A 13,547-nucleotide genomic window follows, 5' to 3' on the forward strand; every position below is an offset into this window, starting at 1 on the left:
GGACTTCCGGCGGGCCGGTATTTTCTTTCCGGTGGTTGGTCCTGGGCGGCCCCTTCCCGACTGGGCCCCGTGCCCCCCGCCCCTGCGGCCCCCCGCCGCCGGGCCAGCCGCCACCATGAAGAAATTCTTTCAGGAGTTCAAGGCCGACATCAAGTTCAAGAGCGCGGGACCCGGTCAGAAGCTGACGGACTCCGTGGGGTGAGTGAGGATCGCTGGAGCTTGAGGCCCTGAGGGGCGGGGACGGCCGGGGAGAGAGGTCTGGGGCCTGGAGGTGCGCGGGAGATCGGAGGGCGGAGGGCGAGGGGCTGGGAGCGGCGGCGGCGAATGAGGGAAAGGGGAGAGGTGCCGGGGGCGGGGCAAGTGGGGCCTAGGGTGGGCGTCAGGGGGAGGGGAGAAAGATCTGGGGGCGGGGCAGGAGGGCGTGTGGGAGGGACCCGGCGTAGGGGCGGGTAGAGGCGGGGAGAGGGGAACTTGCTCAGGGGGCGGGGCAGGGGCCGGGAGGGTGGATCTCGGTGGCCGGGCCTCGTAGGCTATGGCGGGGTTCTAGGGCGACGGGGCTGCAGCAAGTTGGGAGTCAGTGGAAAGACCCTGGGGGAAAAAAGGGATGATGAGTCCGGAGGCGGATGGTGAGGGAGAGGTCTGGGGACCCGGCTGGTTCTGAAGCGGCCCGGATGATCTGGGGGAATCTGGGTGACCAGGGATGGGACCTGAGCTTGGAGGACACACAACTGTGGGATGGGGTGGTGGAGAGTAATTGTGAGGCATCCATGGGAAGAGGGGATGTGGGCTTGGGATCTGGAGCACGTGGGAGGTTGAGGAGACACTAGGAAGTCTGGAAGGCCAGGGAAGTGGTGGTGGGCAGAGTCGTCAGTGACCCGGGAGGTCCCTGCAAATTGGGAGGGAAGGTCTGAGGAAGGTGTGCGAGGAGAGTGGAGGTGAGGGACTCCGACAGATGGTGGTGGGAGGGGAGGGAAAGGAGGTAGCTGCCAGGCCTACTTCTGGATTGTCTAGGGAAGACTTCGAGAGAAGGGCCTGGGCAGGGCTAAGCCAGCTGGCAGGGTGCATGGAAGGTCTGGGAAGAGGTGGAACGGGAAACAGTGTGAGACTGAGGGCTGCTGGGTTGAGAATAGCGAAGCTGGAGAGCTGGGGCCGCTGCAGGGAGCTGGCTGGCCAGGGAGTGGTGGGGACCGATGGAGAGTGAAGGGGAAGGAGGTCAGCCAGGCTGTCAGGGCAGGGGTCTATAAGCAATAATGGAAGGGATTGTGAAGAGGTGAGGGCTGGGAAGGGGTAGGAGGAGATGCAGGGAGGTGGCAGGAAGTTCGGGTCAGGGAATCACAGGCAGTGGGGTGGTGATGGAGGGAGGGCCATAGTGAGGACGTGAGGGTTCCTGGGTGAGAGGCTGAGCAGGAAAGCAAAGGAGGGAGAGGGGTCAGGGACAGAGGGGTCAGGAAGAGAGGTGGACAAATGGGGGGAGCTCTTCATTGATTCAACCAATAGTGGGTGAACGGGGTACTGGAGCCACTGGGACTGGGCGTGACAGGAAGGATCCAGGGGTGTGGGGGCGATAGCTGGATCGGCCCAGAGCCTAGGCATAGAGGGGAAGATAGGGGACAGGAGGGGCGGGAAGGTAAGGGAAGAAAAGGCGTGCAGAGGTCCCTTTTGGAGTGATACTGGATATCCAGGGTATGTGGTGCGGGTGGGCACCAAGTCCTGTTTTGGGTTGCAGTGGCAGACAGGACAAGGCCACTGCTTTCCCAGGGCTCACCGCCTAGTGGGAGCTGATAGACGAATAAACCAACACGCCTGGGATGAGAACTCAGGCAGTGCCCGGGGCCTCGAAATAGGGTGAGCAGGGACCGCCAGGTGGTCCGGGAAGGCCTCTGCCAGGACAGCGAGACTTCAGCCGTGAGGCAATCAGCCCCCTCCTTCTCTCCCTGCGGTAGCCCTAGCCCTTTCCAGAACCCCTGCCCTCCTCCCACCGCCCAGGAGAACATTCTGGGCAGAAGGCGCAGACAGTGCAGGGCCGCACAATGGGGAGCCGTTGGGGTGTGGGAAGAACGGCAGGGAGCCCAGGGGAGATGGGGCCAGGCTGGGAAGGGCTCTCTGGGCTGAGGGAGGCTTTAGGATTTTGCAGTGGGAGGACGTCGTGCAGTGGAGTAGCGCTGACGCTCCCTGAATGAGGTTCCAGAAGAGTCCCTGTGACTGCCCAGGGGAGCAGGGCCCACAAATGGTTGGGGTGAGGTACCCCAGGAAATGCTGTTTTGTTGGAAAGACCTAGATATGGGATGGGGCCAGGGCAGGTCTTCATGAGTCATCTCCTCTTCCACCCAATATGCTCAGCTGTGGGAGGACTGGATAGGCAGGGGTGGGCACAAAGCAGGCTCTGGAAGCCTCCAGACGAGGAGGGAGGGCTTCCCGGGAATCTGAGCAGAGCCAGAGGAATGCAGGGCTTGAACTGAGAGCCTGGTCTCCCAGAAGTTTTTGTAGATCTATAGGATGGAAAGTGACAGCTCCTGCATTCACGGGAGGGGCCTGAGAGGAGAAGGGCGAGACACACATCGGAGCAGATTGGGAGAAAGGGCTGCTCTGCCAGGTCACTGTGCTAAGTGGATTATGGAATCCTCTTTGGCGTAGGGCTCCGTAGCGCAGGGCCGTGATTACCCGAGCTCTTTGTACTTGCACAGCCCTGAGCCTGGCGTGGAGTCACGTGGCCAGGGCAAGGCTGGTTCTGTTGTCAGCTGACCCCAGGGTCTTGCCACAAGGGTGGCATGGCATGGGGTACATCACCTGGACTTCTCAGCCCTCTTGGGTTTAGAAACAGGGGATGGTGAGGCCTCCCTGACAGCTTGTTAGGAGGAGGAGTCAACCAACTCAGCTGACCAGCTCCCAGCAGGGGCGTGGTACACAGTAGGTGCTCAGCGAATGAAGCTGTGACCTGAGGGTGGAGACTCTTATGGCAGGAAGGGAGGGAGGACGTGATGGCTCTTGAGTCTCCTCAACTCCTGAGGATGTGGGCTGCATGCAGTGGCTCATGCCTGTAATCCCAGCACTTTGGAAGACTGAGGCAGGCGGATCACCTGAGGTTGGGGGTTTGAAACCAGTCTGACCAACATGGAAAAACTCCATCTTTGTTAAAAATACAAAATTAGGCCAGGTACCGTGGCTCACACCTGTCATCTCAGCACTTTGGGAAGCTGAGGTGGTGGATCACGAGGTCAGCAGTTCAAGACCAGTTTGGCCAATATGGTGAAACCCCGTTTTTACTAAAAATCCAAAAATTAGCCAGGTGTGGTGGTGGGTGCCTGTAGTCCCAGCTACTTGGGAGGCTGAGGCAGAGAATTGCTTGAACCTCGGAGGCGTAGGTTGCAGTTAGCCGAGATCGCACCATTGTGCTCCAGCCTGGGCAACAGAGTGAGACTCAGTCTCAAAAAATAAATAAAGAAAAATAAATACAAAATTAGCCAGGCATGGTGGTGCATACCTGTAATCCCAGCTACTCAGGAAGCTGAGGCAGGAGAATCGCTCGAACCTGGGAGGCAGAGGTTGCAGTGAGCTGAGATCGTGCCACTGCACTCCAGCCTGGGCAACAAGAGCGAAACTCTGTCTCAAAAGAAGAAAAATTAGCCAGGATACACTCACTCTCCCTCGGTCTGCCCCCAGGGAAAAGGCCCTCAAAGAGAAACCCACCCAGCCAGCCCCCAGGCAGCCCCGCCAGGGACCCACCAATGAGGCACAGATGGCAGCCGCTGCCGCCCTGGCCCGGCTGGAGCAGAAGCAGTCCCGGCCCTGGGGCCCCACATCACAAGACACCATCCGAAACCAGGGTGAGCTGTGGTCCTCCTCAGGCCCAGGCGGATGCTGTTTGTGGGTCCCAGCCCTGGTGCAGAAGTCACATGAGCAACTGTGGGGTTCTGAGGGTCACCCTTGGGAGTGGCCCCCCGAGGGCAGGGGAAGGGTGGCCTCCGAGGCGGGAGGAGCAGAGACTGGCAGCAGAAACAAGGGCTGCCCAGGCAGTGGGGTGCTGGCTCAGGCCAAGGGGAGGGTGCAGACCAAGCCCCGCAGGGGCCTGGGACAAGTATGCTTGGCTCACAGGCCACCCCAGGAATAAGGGGGCTTGGGCCGGGGGAGAGGCCTGCACACCATCCCATTCCTGCCTCTCCCTCCTTGGCTTGCCTTCCAGTGAGAAAGGAACTTCAAGCCGAAGCCACCGTCAGCGGGAGTCTGGAGGCCCCAGGGACCAACATGGTAAGAACAGCCACTGGTGGCAGTGTCCCATGCCCAGGGGTGGGGACAGCTTGACTCTGTCACATGGGAGATGTGGCCTCTGCCCTTGGGGCTCTGGGACAGTTGGGAAGCCTCGCCTTGACAGGCGGAGGCGGGTTGTGGTGGAACACGGTGCTTTGCAGGACCTTCAGGGCTCGCGCTGAGGCTTCCCAGCTCAGGCCTGGAGAAGTGGACCTCGTGCGCAGTAGCCCAGCCGTCCCTCCCGTTAACCCCTTAAGGGCGCATCCAGTTACAGTTCCCACTTTTCAGAAAGAGAACAGGGGTTGAGAAAGGTGAAAGCAGCTGTCTTCTCCTACACCTCAGAACCAGCAAAGGCAGGACCAAGACCAGAACCAGTCTGTGACTTCAGAGGCCGTACCCTAGTGCTGCCCTCTACTGCCTGCCTTGCAGGTCAAGGGGCCCTGTGGAGATGGGTGTAATCAGGAAGGCCTGCTTGTAGGAAGGAGGTGGGCCTTGAGAGCTCCACTGAAAGGAGTTCTAAGCAGCTTGACCTTCGAGGATTCAGTGAATTTTCGAAGATGGCCTAGAAATGGAGGCTCAGAAGCCAGGCCTTGTCCAGGGCGCTGTGCCCATGGACTCCCACACAGAGCCCCTTCCTCACCAGCTTGGGGACAGGACCAGCAGGAGCCCAGCTGCCATCTGTTAAGTGCTTCTGTGTGTCAGAGGCTGCTCTGTGCTGTCTGTTCTTTACTTTGTTTAGTTCTGAGCAGACCCCACAGGGACATTTGACATATCAGGGGACAGACTCAGGGATTCAGTCACTTGGCCAGGGTGTCTCCCATGGCCTCCAAGTGGAAGGGACAGCGTGAGGACTAGAGATGTATGGCTGTATGGCCCACACTCACAACTGTGGCACTCGGTGGGGGTCGGGGTGGCCTCTGTCCACAGTCAGACACGGACACTTTCACCGCCCCAGGTATCTCAGCCCAGAGAGGAAGGCTCTGCCCACCTGGCCGTGCCTGGCGTCTACTTCACCTGTCCGCTCACCGGGGCCACCCTGAGGAAGGACCAGCGGGACACCTGCATCAAGGAGGCCATTCTCTCAGTGAGTGGTGCGCGCGCCTGTAGTCCCAGCTACTCGGGAGGCTGAGGCAGGAGAATCACTTGAACCCATGAGGCAGAGGTTGCAGTGAGCCAAGATCATGTCACTGCACTCCAGCCTGGCGACAGTGAGACTCCATCTCAAAAAAAAACAAGCCAGAATGTGAGGCACAGTTCTGCGAGGTCCCACTGGCCACCAAGGCCCCTGGATCTAGCCTGGAGAAGGTGGAAGGGCAGCCTTGAGTTCTGCTCCATCCTGCCTGTGTCGCCTCTGCCTTGGGGTTCGGGCAGGACCAGGGTCTTCAAGGGTCTCTTCCTTGCTGTGATGAGCGCACAGCTGGGGCTGCTCCACACCGCTGCTCTCCCTTAAACACCTTCACCCGGGCAGCCGAGGGCCGTGTGGTCCGGGCTGTCTGAGCTGCTTTCCCTGCTTCCCTCCTCCCAGCGCTTCTCCACTGACCCAGTGGCCGCCTCCATCATGAAGATCCACACGTTCAACAAAGACCGGGACCGGGTGAAGCTGGGCGTGGACACCATCGCCAAGTGAGCACACGGCCCCTTTGCCCTGCCTGGCTCTCCAGCTCACCACAGCCCCCCTCCCACTGGGCTGTCACCCACTCTGGCCCCCTTGTGACCTGCTGAGGTGGGCCAGGAAGGAACACAGGCCAAGAGTGAGGCAGCTGTACCCAATGCCTTCGGGGAAAGAGCTGGTCTTCTTTGGGCCTCAGTTTACCCATGTGCAAAATGAAGGTGTTTAAGGAATCAGGGGTTCCCCACACTGGCTTCCGTGGATCACATGGGGAGCATGTAGAGGACACAGGGTCCCACTCCACTCTCAGCATCCACGCAGGCCTGCAAGTCCACGCTGCCTGCTGGCTCCGAGGGAGCACCCCACAGGAGCCCCACTGCTGATGCTATGGCTCCCCAGCTCTGGCTCTCCGCTCTGACAGCTCTGTGGCTCCCCCACCACTCTGGTTAACTGGTGTCCTCCTGGGTTGGTGGGACAGTGAGGGGTTCCTTGGGGCTCTTGCTGGCACTAGGGGTGGCCTCCAAGGGGTGTCCAAGGTATGCCTCCCACCCCAGAGATGGCCTCCCTCTCTGGAGTCACTTGACCTCTTCTTCCCCCTGACTCGAGGCCAGTGTGGTTGAGCTGCCAGGCAGGCTGGGCCATGCCCCGCTAACCCCTCCGCCTACCCACAGGTACCTGGACAACATCCACCTGCACCCCGAGGAGGAGAAGTACCGGAAGATCAAGCTGCAGAACAAAGTGTTCCAGGTGGGCGTGCCTCCTGCTCGCCAGGCCCAGGCTAGGGGTGGGGGTGGCCAGCCTGCAGGAGCTGGTGGTGGCCCACGCTGGGCCGTGGTCTCCCTGGAGGGGCCAGCAAGAGTCGAGCCACCAGTAGTGAAGGGTTTGGTCGGTAGAGGGTAGCAGGACAGGGCAGGGAGCGAGAGTTTGATGCACCAGTCACCCCAAATCAACAGATTCTGCCTCTGCTCGCCCATGTCCTTTTCCTCTTCTTCAGTTGGGCTAATTTGGGAACACGGCGGCCCTGGGGAGGCTTTTCATGCAAACACAGATGTGTGGCTCTTCCGGGTAAGTGGCAGGGTCTGGCAGCCCTGGCCTGTGTTAGCCTCGCATCTGGCCCTCGCAGTACCAGGCTCCTCAGCCTCGCTCTTCGTGCACAGTTGTGACTTTTCCCTGTGTGGAACTGATGGAAACTCCGCAGTCTCCACCTTAGAAAAGCAGGTTTGCAGCAGCACTGAGACAGCCATCCAGGGGTCAGCAGCCGCCCCCAGTAGCGAGAGCCGGGCCCCTGGACTGGGTGGGGAGTGGCCAGGCCATGGAGGAAGCCAGGGGACCCCAGTGACCCCCATCTCCATCCCCAGGAGCGCATTAACTGCCTGGAAGGGACTCACGAGTTTTTTGAGGCCATTGGGTTCCAGAAGGTGATGCTTCCCGTCCCAGATCAGGGTAAGCGGACAGGGTCTGGCTGAGTGGGAATGGGGGCGAGGGGCTTCGGGGCAGGAGGGCCCGGCTTGGGGTCTCCCTGCTGCACAGAGTGACACCCATATCCTGCTACACTGTAGAGGACCCTGAGGAGTTCTATGTGCTGAGCGAGGCCACCCTGGCCCAGACCCAGAGCCTGGAGCGGCACAAGGAGCAGCTGCTGGCCGCAGAGCCTGTGCGTGCCAAGCTGGACCGGCAGCGCCGGGTCTTCCAGCCCTCGCCCCTGGCCTCGCAGTTTGACTTGCCTGGGGACTTCTTCAACCTCACGGCTGAGGAGATCAAGCGGGAGCAGAGGCTCAGGTGGGCCTAGTGTCTGCCGGGTGGGGTGGGGAGGGGTGGGAGAACCCGGGCCAGCCAGCCTGACCCAGCTTGTATGTCCAGGTCTGATGCGGTGGAGCGGCTGAGCGTGCTGCGGACCAAGGCCATGCGGGAGAAGGAGGAGCAGCGGGGGCTGCGGAAGTACACCTATACACTGCTGCGCGTGCGCCTCCCCGATGGCTGCCTCCTGCAGGGTGGGCACCGGTGATGCCCGGGGAGGGCGGCTCAGATTGGCAGGGGTCCCTGGGCCTGACCCGCTGTCACTCTCCTGATCCCCAGGGACCTTCTACGCCCGGGAGCGGCTGGAGGCAGTGTACGGTTTCGTCCGGGAGGCCCTGCAGCATGACTGGCTGCCTTTTGAGCTGCTGGCCTCTGGAGGGCAGAAGCTGTCAGAGGACGAGAATCCGGCCTTGAACGAGTGCGGGCTGGTGAGTGTCGGCCTGCAGGAGTGCTGCTGACCCCATGCCTCCGCGGGTTCTCCTGGAACCAGTACAGACCCCCAGGGGGGAGGCTCCTTGTTCTCAGGGCAGAGGACCTGAGCAGGTCCTTGGGTTTGAATCTCACCTTCCCACTTACTGGCAGCATGGCCTTGAGTAAGTCCATAACTACTTCATGCCTCAGTTTCCCACCTGTAAAATGGGAGGGGTGACGCATGTTAGCTGGTGCAGTAGATTTAGGTTTATCTCCTGGGAGTCCCCTGAGGGACAGAGGGCAGGAGGCCTGGGTGCGAGCCACAGCGCCTCACAACCTGAGGCGTCCCGGAGCCCAGGTTGCCCGCTGAGGTCCCTGCTGTGGGAAGGGCCGACTGTGCTTGGCTCTGTCCTTCCACCATGCTGCCACACAGAGACAGTGACGGCCTGCCCCAACTGCAGGTGCCCTCTGCCCTCCTGACCTTCTCGTGGGACGTGGCCGTGCTGGAGGACATCAAGGCCGCCGGGGCCGAGCCAGACTCCATCCTGAAACCTGAGCTCCTGTCAGCTATCGAGAAGCTCTCGTGAAATAAAAGCAGGGTTGGCCTCAGCCCTGTGGGTCTGTCTCATGCTCTCCCTGTCCCTGTCCCTACCGCCCCAGGGCCTCCAAGCCACCTCTGGAAAGACTTGCTCTTCCCCATGGGCAAGGGAAAGGTGTCGGCCGGCTGTGGAGCCATGGAACCAGGCCCCATGGCAGAGCCTCCCAGCCCCCAAGGGAGAGGCCTGGGGACACCACCAAATCGAAGCCCTCCCTAGCTGCAGTAACTGTGTCATGAAGCCCCTGGGCAGACATACGAGCGTCTCCCTGGACAGGAGAGCAGGCCCATGGCATAGGTCCTGTTCCCGTGTGCCATGGGTGGCAGCAGCTGCACCCGACGCTGGGGCTGGTCTGTGGATGTGGGTGATGACAGCAGGAGGGGACACTGGCCTTCCAGCACAGACCTGCAGTTACTAAATTATGAACCCAAATAAACAGGGTGTTTGAATATGGTTTCCTGGTGCTCTGTTCAAACCATGGGACACAGGCCAGGCTCAGCTGCTGAGTGGACAACACATGGGGGCTGGGTGTGTCTCCCTGCCAAGGCAGCACCAGGCAGAAACCTGCTCTCCGGCCAGTTCCTGGCCACAAGTGCCTGCCGAGCCTCCCCTGCCTGGGGAGGAAGTTCCGTGGGATAGCGGAGGCTGTGCTGTGCCCACAAAGGCCCAGTCCCTGCGTGCCTCCCTCAGCCTGGGAGGTGAGTGCTGTCACAGGCTGGCTTCACCGTGGCTAGTGGGACAAAGTATCCTGAAGACAGTTCGTGGGTATGATGAACGATCTTGAGCTGGGAGATGGTCCTGGGTGGTCCGGGGAACAGTGTCCCCAACACAGTCCTCACGAGAGGTGGTGGAAGGGTGAGTCAGAGAGAGACTGAAAGAGGCTGCGCCATGGCTGTAAAGGTGGAGGAAGGGCCCCCAAGCCAAGGGATGCGGTGCCTCTGGGCATTGGGAAAGCTTCCAGGAGGGCCTGGCCCCGTCCACAGCTTGATGTTAGCCTGGCGAAGCATGCATACGTTCTGACCTCAGAGCTGTGAGATGGTGACAGTTGCTTTAAGCCACCAGGTTTGTGGTCCGGCAGCCCCAGGGGACACGTGTGCCCGGCTCCACTGCTGACTTGATGCAGGTCTGCACCAGGGGGAGGTGGCCAGGGCCTGTGCTCATACCCCTGACCTTGCATCGGTCCCTGCCTCACCCCTAGCTGGCCCAGTGCTGTGGGTCCCCCTGAGGGTCCCCTGACAGGGCTCAGGTCTCCGGTCCTCTGACCGCTGTCAGCCAAGTGATGGACAGACATGCAGCCTCAAGTCCCCAGTGTGACTGCAGTATTCCACTCTCACAGAGAGCTTGGGAGGAGCCCCCAACATGCCTTTCTGTCACAACTTGGGCCACCAGCAGCTGCTTGCTTTCCTGTCGCCCCGACCTGTGGGCTGTCTGGGCAGGCATCTGGTATCTTGTTTGCTGCCCTGGCCAAGGAACCGGCACCACCCCAGCTGGTGTAGGCACCTGGCTCGTTGAGAACAGAGGCTGTCCCTCCAGTCCTGCATCCCCTGCTGGCCCCAGAATGCAACTCCGGATTGTCGGGAGCCCCTGTAAAGCTCGCCAAAGGCATGCACGGGGGGACCCTCTGCTTCGTGCACAGCTGAACCCTGCTTCCCAGGAGGAAGGTGGTAGCCAACACCTTCCCCACACGGGGTCCCCTTAACGGAAGCTTAGACTTAAGGCAGGGTGTGGCCGGGAGAAGCAGGGCTGGCGAGGGTGACCCTCCCTGTGGCTATGTGTGCTCTGGGCCGCTCAATACCACAGCAGCTGTCACCTCTCCTCCCTCGGGGACGACGGGGATAAAGCCCCCGCCCCCAGGAGCGGGTAAGTCACCTCCTAGCTCCAGCACTAGAAAGACATGCACCTGACCTAGGGATGGATTCTCACAAAGCCTCAGACTAGAAGCCAAACTCCACTCCTGGCAGCTTTGGGTTGAGAAAGGTGACCCCAGCAGGTCACGAACACCCCCTCCTAACCTCCCAACCCAGGGCAGGAGGGACTGCCAGGCAGAAGCTCGTGGGGAGAAAACCACACCTTGAACCAGGTTGGCCTTGTACAAGGACTTAGCAACAAACAGATGGGACAGTGCTGTCACAGGGCACAAGGCTGCCCCCGGACACCAGGCACCACATGGGGCCGGGCCATAGGCAAGGCGCATCCTCAGAGAAACACGATGATCTCAGGAAAGACAAGACAGAGCGGCTCAGGGCTAGAGAATAAGTTTATACACTGCCTCGTTAGGTCCAGGTGCACATGGCCAGGCGGGTGATCCTGGCGCTTCAATTCATTTACAAGCATTGGATTCCATGCCTGCTCCCGCGCCCGCAGGCTTCCCCGATAGGCCAGCAATCTCAATAATGCTTTATTAAAGGGCAGATTCATATGTAGCTCTTGGGGGAATTTTTACAAATATCAAAGGAACTAATCCAGCATCCTATATAGAACTCTGCACACCTCGGGAAGGTCCGTGAAGCAGGACAAAGTGCTCTTTACACAGGAATCAAGTCGGTTCAAGTATCTGCTCCGGGGGGAGGACGCCCTAAGCGTTCTACATACGTCACCACGGCTCTCAAGAGGCACCCAGTGGGCTTGAGGGCAGGGCGGCCTTGCCAGCGTCCACCCCCACAGCACCCCCATCTCCAGAAGCGGTGCCACACGGGGCCTGGACCTCTGCAGGGTGAGAGAGGCAGGGTCTTGAGCTGGCTGTGCCCACCAGGCTCCCTGGGGGAAGACCCCACCCTGCTGCCTCCTGGTGCCTGTGACAGCCCAGGGGGCGGGACCCTCCACCCACAGACGGAGGCTGGGGCACTGTGCCCCCTTGTAGAGGTGATCACCTGCCCTCAGGCTGACCCTGCTGGCTGCCACTCGAGCACACTCCTTCAACTCAGCCCGCCGCAGGGCCTCTGTACTTCTTTAGGGAGCACTCCAGAAATCCACCTGGCCCTCCTTCCTGCCTCAGTGCAGCCTTCTCTGACCCCATCCCACCTGAGACTCCCAGCACAGGCCCTCTTGGCTCTGCGGCCACAAGGGTGCCTGGCGTGGTCAGCACCCAGGTCCCAGCCCATCCGAGGATGCGGCAGGGCGGGAGCCACTCCCAGCCACAAGCCCTCCTGGTGGCCCCATCCCCTCCCTGTTGAGGCTCACCTCCTGTGCCCACCTCACCAGTGCATTCTGCTGTCTAGAGCCCTTCTCACCCGCAGCATCCGGGATGTCCATGATCATACAGTCGCCCTCCTCCTCTTCCTCCTCCTCCGTGTCTGCCTGGAAGCCATCCATGTCCTCAGCACCAACCTGGACAGGCAGGGCATGTAGCTGTCAGCACTGCAGGTGGCAGTCACACTGATGCCGGGGGGCCTCTGGGAGTGTGACCCCTCCCTCCCACCCCCAACACACCCCAACATCCTGAACCCAATTTGGTAACGAACTGTCCAAATCTGAGAGGTTTATCAGAGGCCACAGTCAGATAACCTTGGGGGTTCCCTCAAATGAAATGGACTCAGATTTCCCAAACAGCCATCACTGCCACCTACAGAATCATCTCCAGTCAGTGGCAGGCCACATACCTGACAGTGGTCCCATCAGATTACAACTGTATTTTTATTTAATATGTATGTATATATTTTGAGGCACAGTCTTGCCTTATCACCCAGGCTGGAGTAAAGTGGTACCACCTAGGCTCACTGCAACCTCCGCCTCCCAGGTTCAAGTGATTCTCCTGTGTTAGCTCCCCGAGCAGTGGGGATGACAGACGCCTACTACCACACCTGGCTAATTTTTGTATTTTTAGTAAAGACTGTGTGTGTGAGGGGGTGTTTCCACGATGCTGCCAGGCTGGTCTTGAACTCCTGACTTCAGGTGATCCGTCAGCCTCACCCTCCCAAAGTGCTGGGATTACAGGCGTGAGCTACCGCACCTGGCCACGACTGTATTTTTGCTGTGCCTTTTCTACGTTTAGAGATAAATACCACTGGGTTACAAGTGCCTGCAGGACTGAGCATAGGTTTGCAGCCCAAGAACACCGGGCTGAACCATGCGGCCCATGCGTGCAGCAGGCTGTCTATCCAGGTGTGTAAGAACAACCCAGTGCATCAGCACAACCACAAAACTGCCTGAGGACACCTCTGAATGCATCCCTGACGTGAAGCTATGACTGTGACTTGTGAATAAATCAAAACAAAGGGACTCTGGATTTCTGGCTCAGTTTGAAAAACTGACAGAGTATGCATTTTTCTCTGAATTAAATATATTTTTAAAGAGACAGGGTCTCGCTCTGTGGGCCAGGCTGGAATGCAGCAGCATGATCAGGGCTCACTGCAGCCTGGACCTCGCAGGCTCAAGCAATCCTCCCACCTCAGCCTCTTGAGTAGCTGGGACTACAGGCATCAGCCACAATGCCCGGCTAATATTCTCATTTTTAGGAGAGACAGGGTCTCATTTTCCTCCTAGGCTGGCCTCCAATTCCTGGCCTCAAGCAATCCTCCTGCTTCACCTTCCCGAAGTGCTGGGACTACAGGCATGAGCCACCATGCCCAGCTAATATTTTCTTTTTTTAAATTAAAAAAAATTTTTTTAAAAGAATGGGGTCGGCCGGGCGCAGTGGCTCAAGCCTGTAATCCCAGCATTTTGGGAGGCCGAGGCGGGTGGATCACGAGGTCAAGAGATCGAGACCATCCTGGTCAACATGGTGAAACCCCATCTCTACTAAAAATACAAAAAATTAGCTGGGCATGGTGGCACATGCCTGTAATCCCAGCTACTCAGGAGGCTGAGGCAGGAGAATTGCCTGAACCCAGGAGGCGGAGGTTGCGGTGAGCCGAGATCGCGCCATTGCACTCCAGCCTGGGTAACAAGAG

The 13,547-nt window shown here is 59.7% G+C and overlaps 2 protein-coding genes across 5 annotated transcripts in view; one reads left to right on the forward strand and one right to left on the reverse strand.

Annotated features, from left to right (window-relative positions):
* UBXN6 (UBX domain protein 6) lies at nt 1-9,112 on the forward strand. The gene is made up of 11 exons (XM_032252204.1): nt 1-198; nt 3,661-3,824; nt 4,181-4,245; nt 5,201-5,329; nt 5,771-5,868; nt 6,526-6,601; nt 7,213-7,297; nt 7,414-7,633; nt 7,715-7,845; nt 7,931-8,079; nt 8,524-9,112. Exons 1-11 carry the CDS (start codon nt 116-118, stop codon nt 8,647-8,649), a joined length of 1,326 nt encoding a protein of 441 aa, XP_032108095.1. The 5' UTR covers nt 1-115; the 3' UTR covers nt 8,650-9,112.
* Nucleotides 9,113-10,897: 1,785 nt separating this feature from the next.
* Nucleotides 10,898-13,547, reverse strand: part of CHAF1A (chromatin assembly factor 1 subunit A) — a 40,149-nt gene continuing 37,499 nt past the window's right edge. For 3 of the 4 annotated variants that reach the window (XM_032252207.1, XM_032252205.1, XM_032252206.1), the window contains 2 exons: nt 11,852-11,985; nt 10,898-11,364 (listed from right to left, as the gene is read on the reverse strand). In XM_032252207.1, coding sequence (XP_032108098.1) covers nt 11,205-11,364; nt 11,852-11,985 — 294 coding nt within the window. In that variant the 3' untranslated portion in view covers nt 10,898-11,204. The remainder of the gene's footprint in view (nt 11,365-11,851; nt 11,986-13,547) is intronic. The other variant, XM_032252208.1, reaches the window with a different exon arrangement.

This window comes from Sapajus apella, unplaced genomic scaffold (genome assembly GCF_009761245.1).
Source record: "Sapajus apella isolate SASKATOON/1434 unplaced genomic scaffold, GSC_monkey_1.0 scaffold77, whole genome shotgun sequence".
In the NCBI taxonomy this organism is placed as follows: Eukaryota; Metazoa; Chordata; class Mammalia; order Primates; family Cebidae; genus Sapajus; species Sapajus apella.

Excerpts from the sequence above, each read along its gene's own strand:
- UBXN6 (XM_032252204.1), top strand. The coding sequence starts at position 116 with ATGAAGAAATTCTTTCAGGAGTTCAAGGCCGACATCAAGTTCAAGAGC. Across the intron at positions 3,825-4,180 it reads AGACACCATCCGAAACCAGG|TGAGAAAGGAACTTCAAGCC; the intron begins GTGAGCTGTGGT and ends CTTGCCTTCCAG. Across the intron at positions 7,846-7,930 it reads CGATGGCTGCCTCCTGCAGG|GGACCTTCTACGCCCGGGAG; the intron begins GTGGGCACCGGT and ends CCTGATCCCCAG.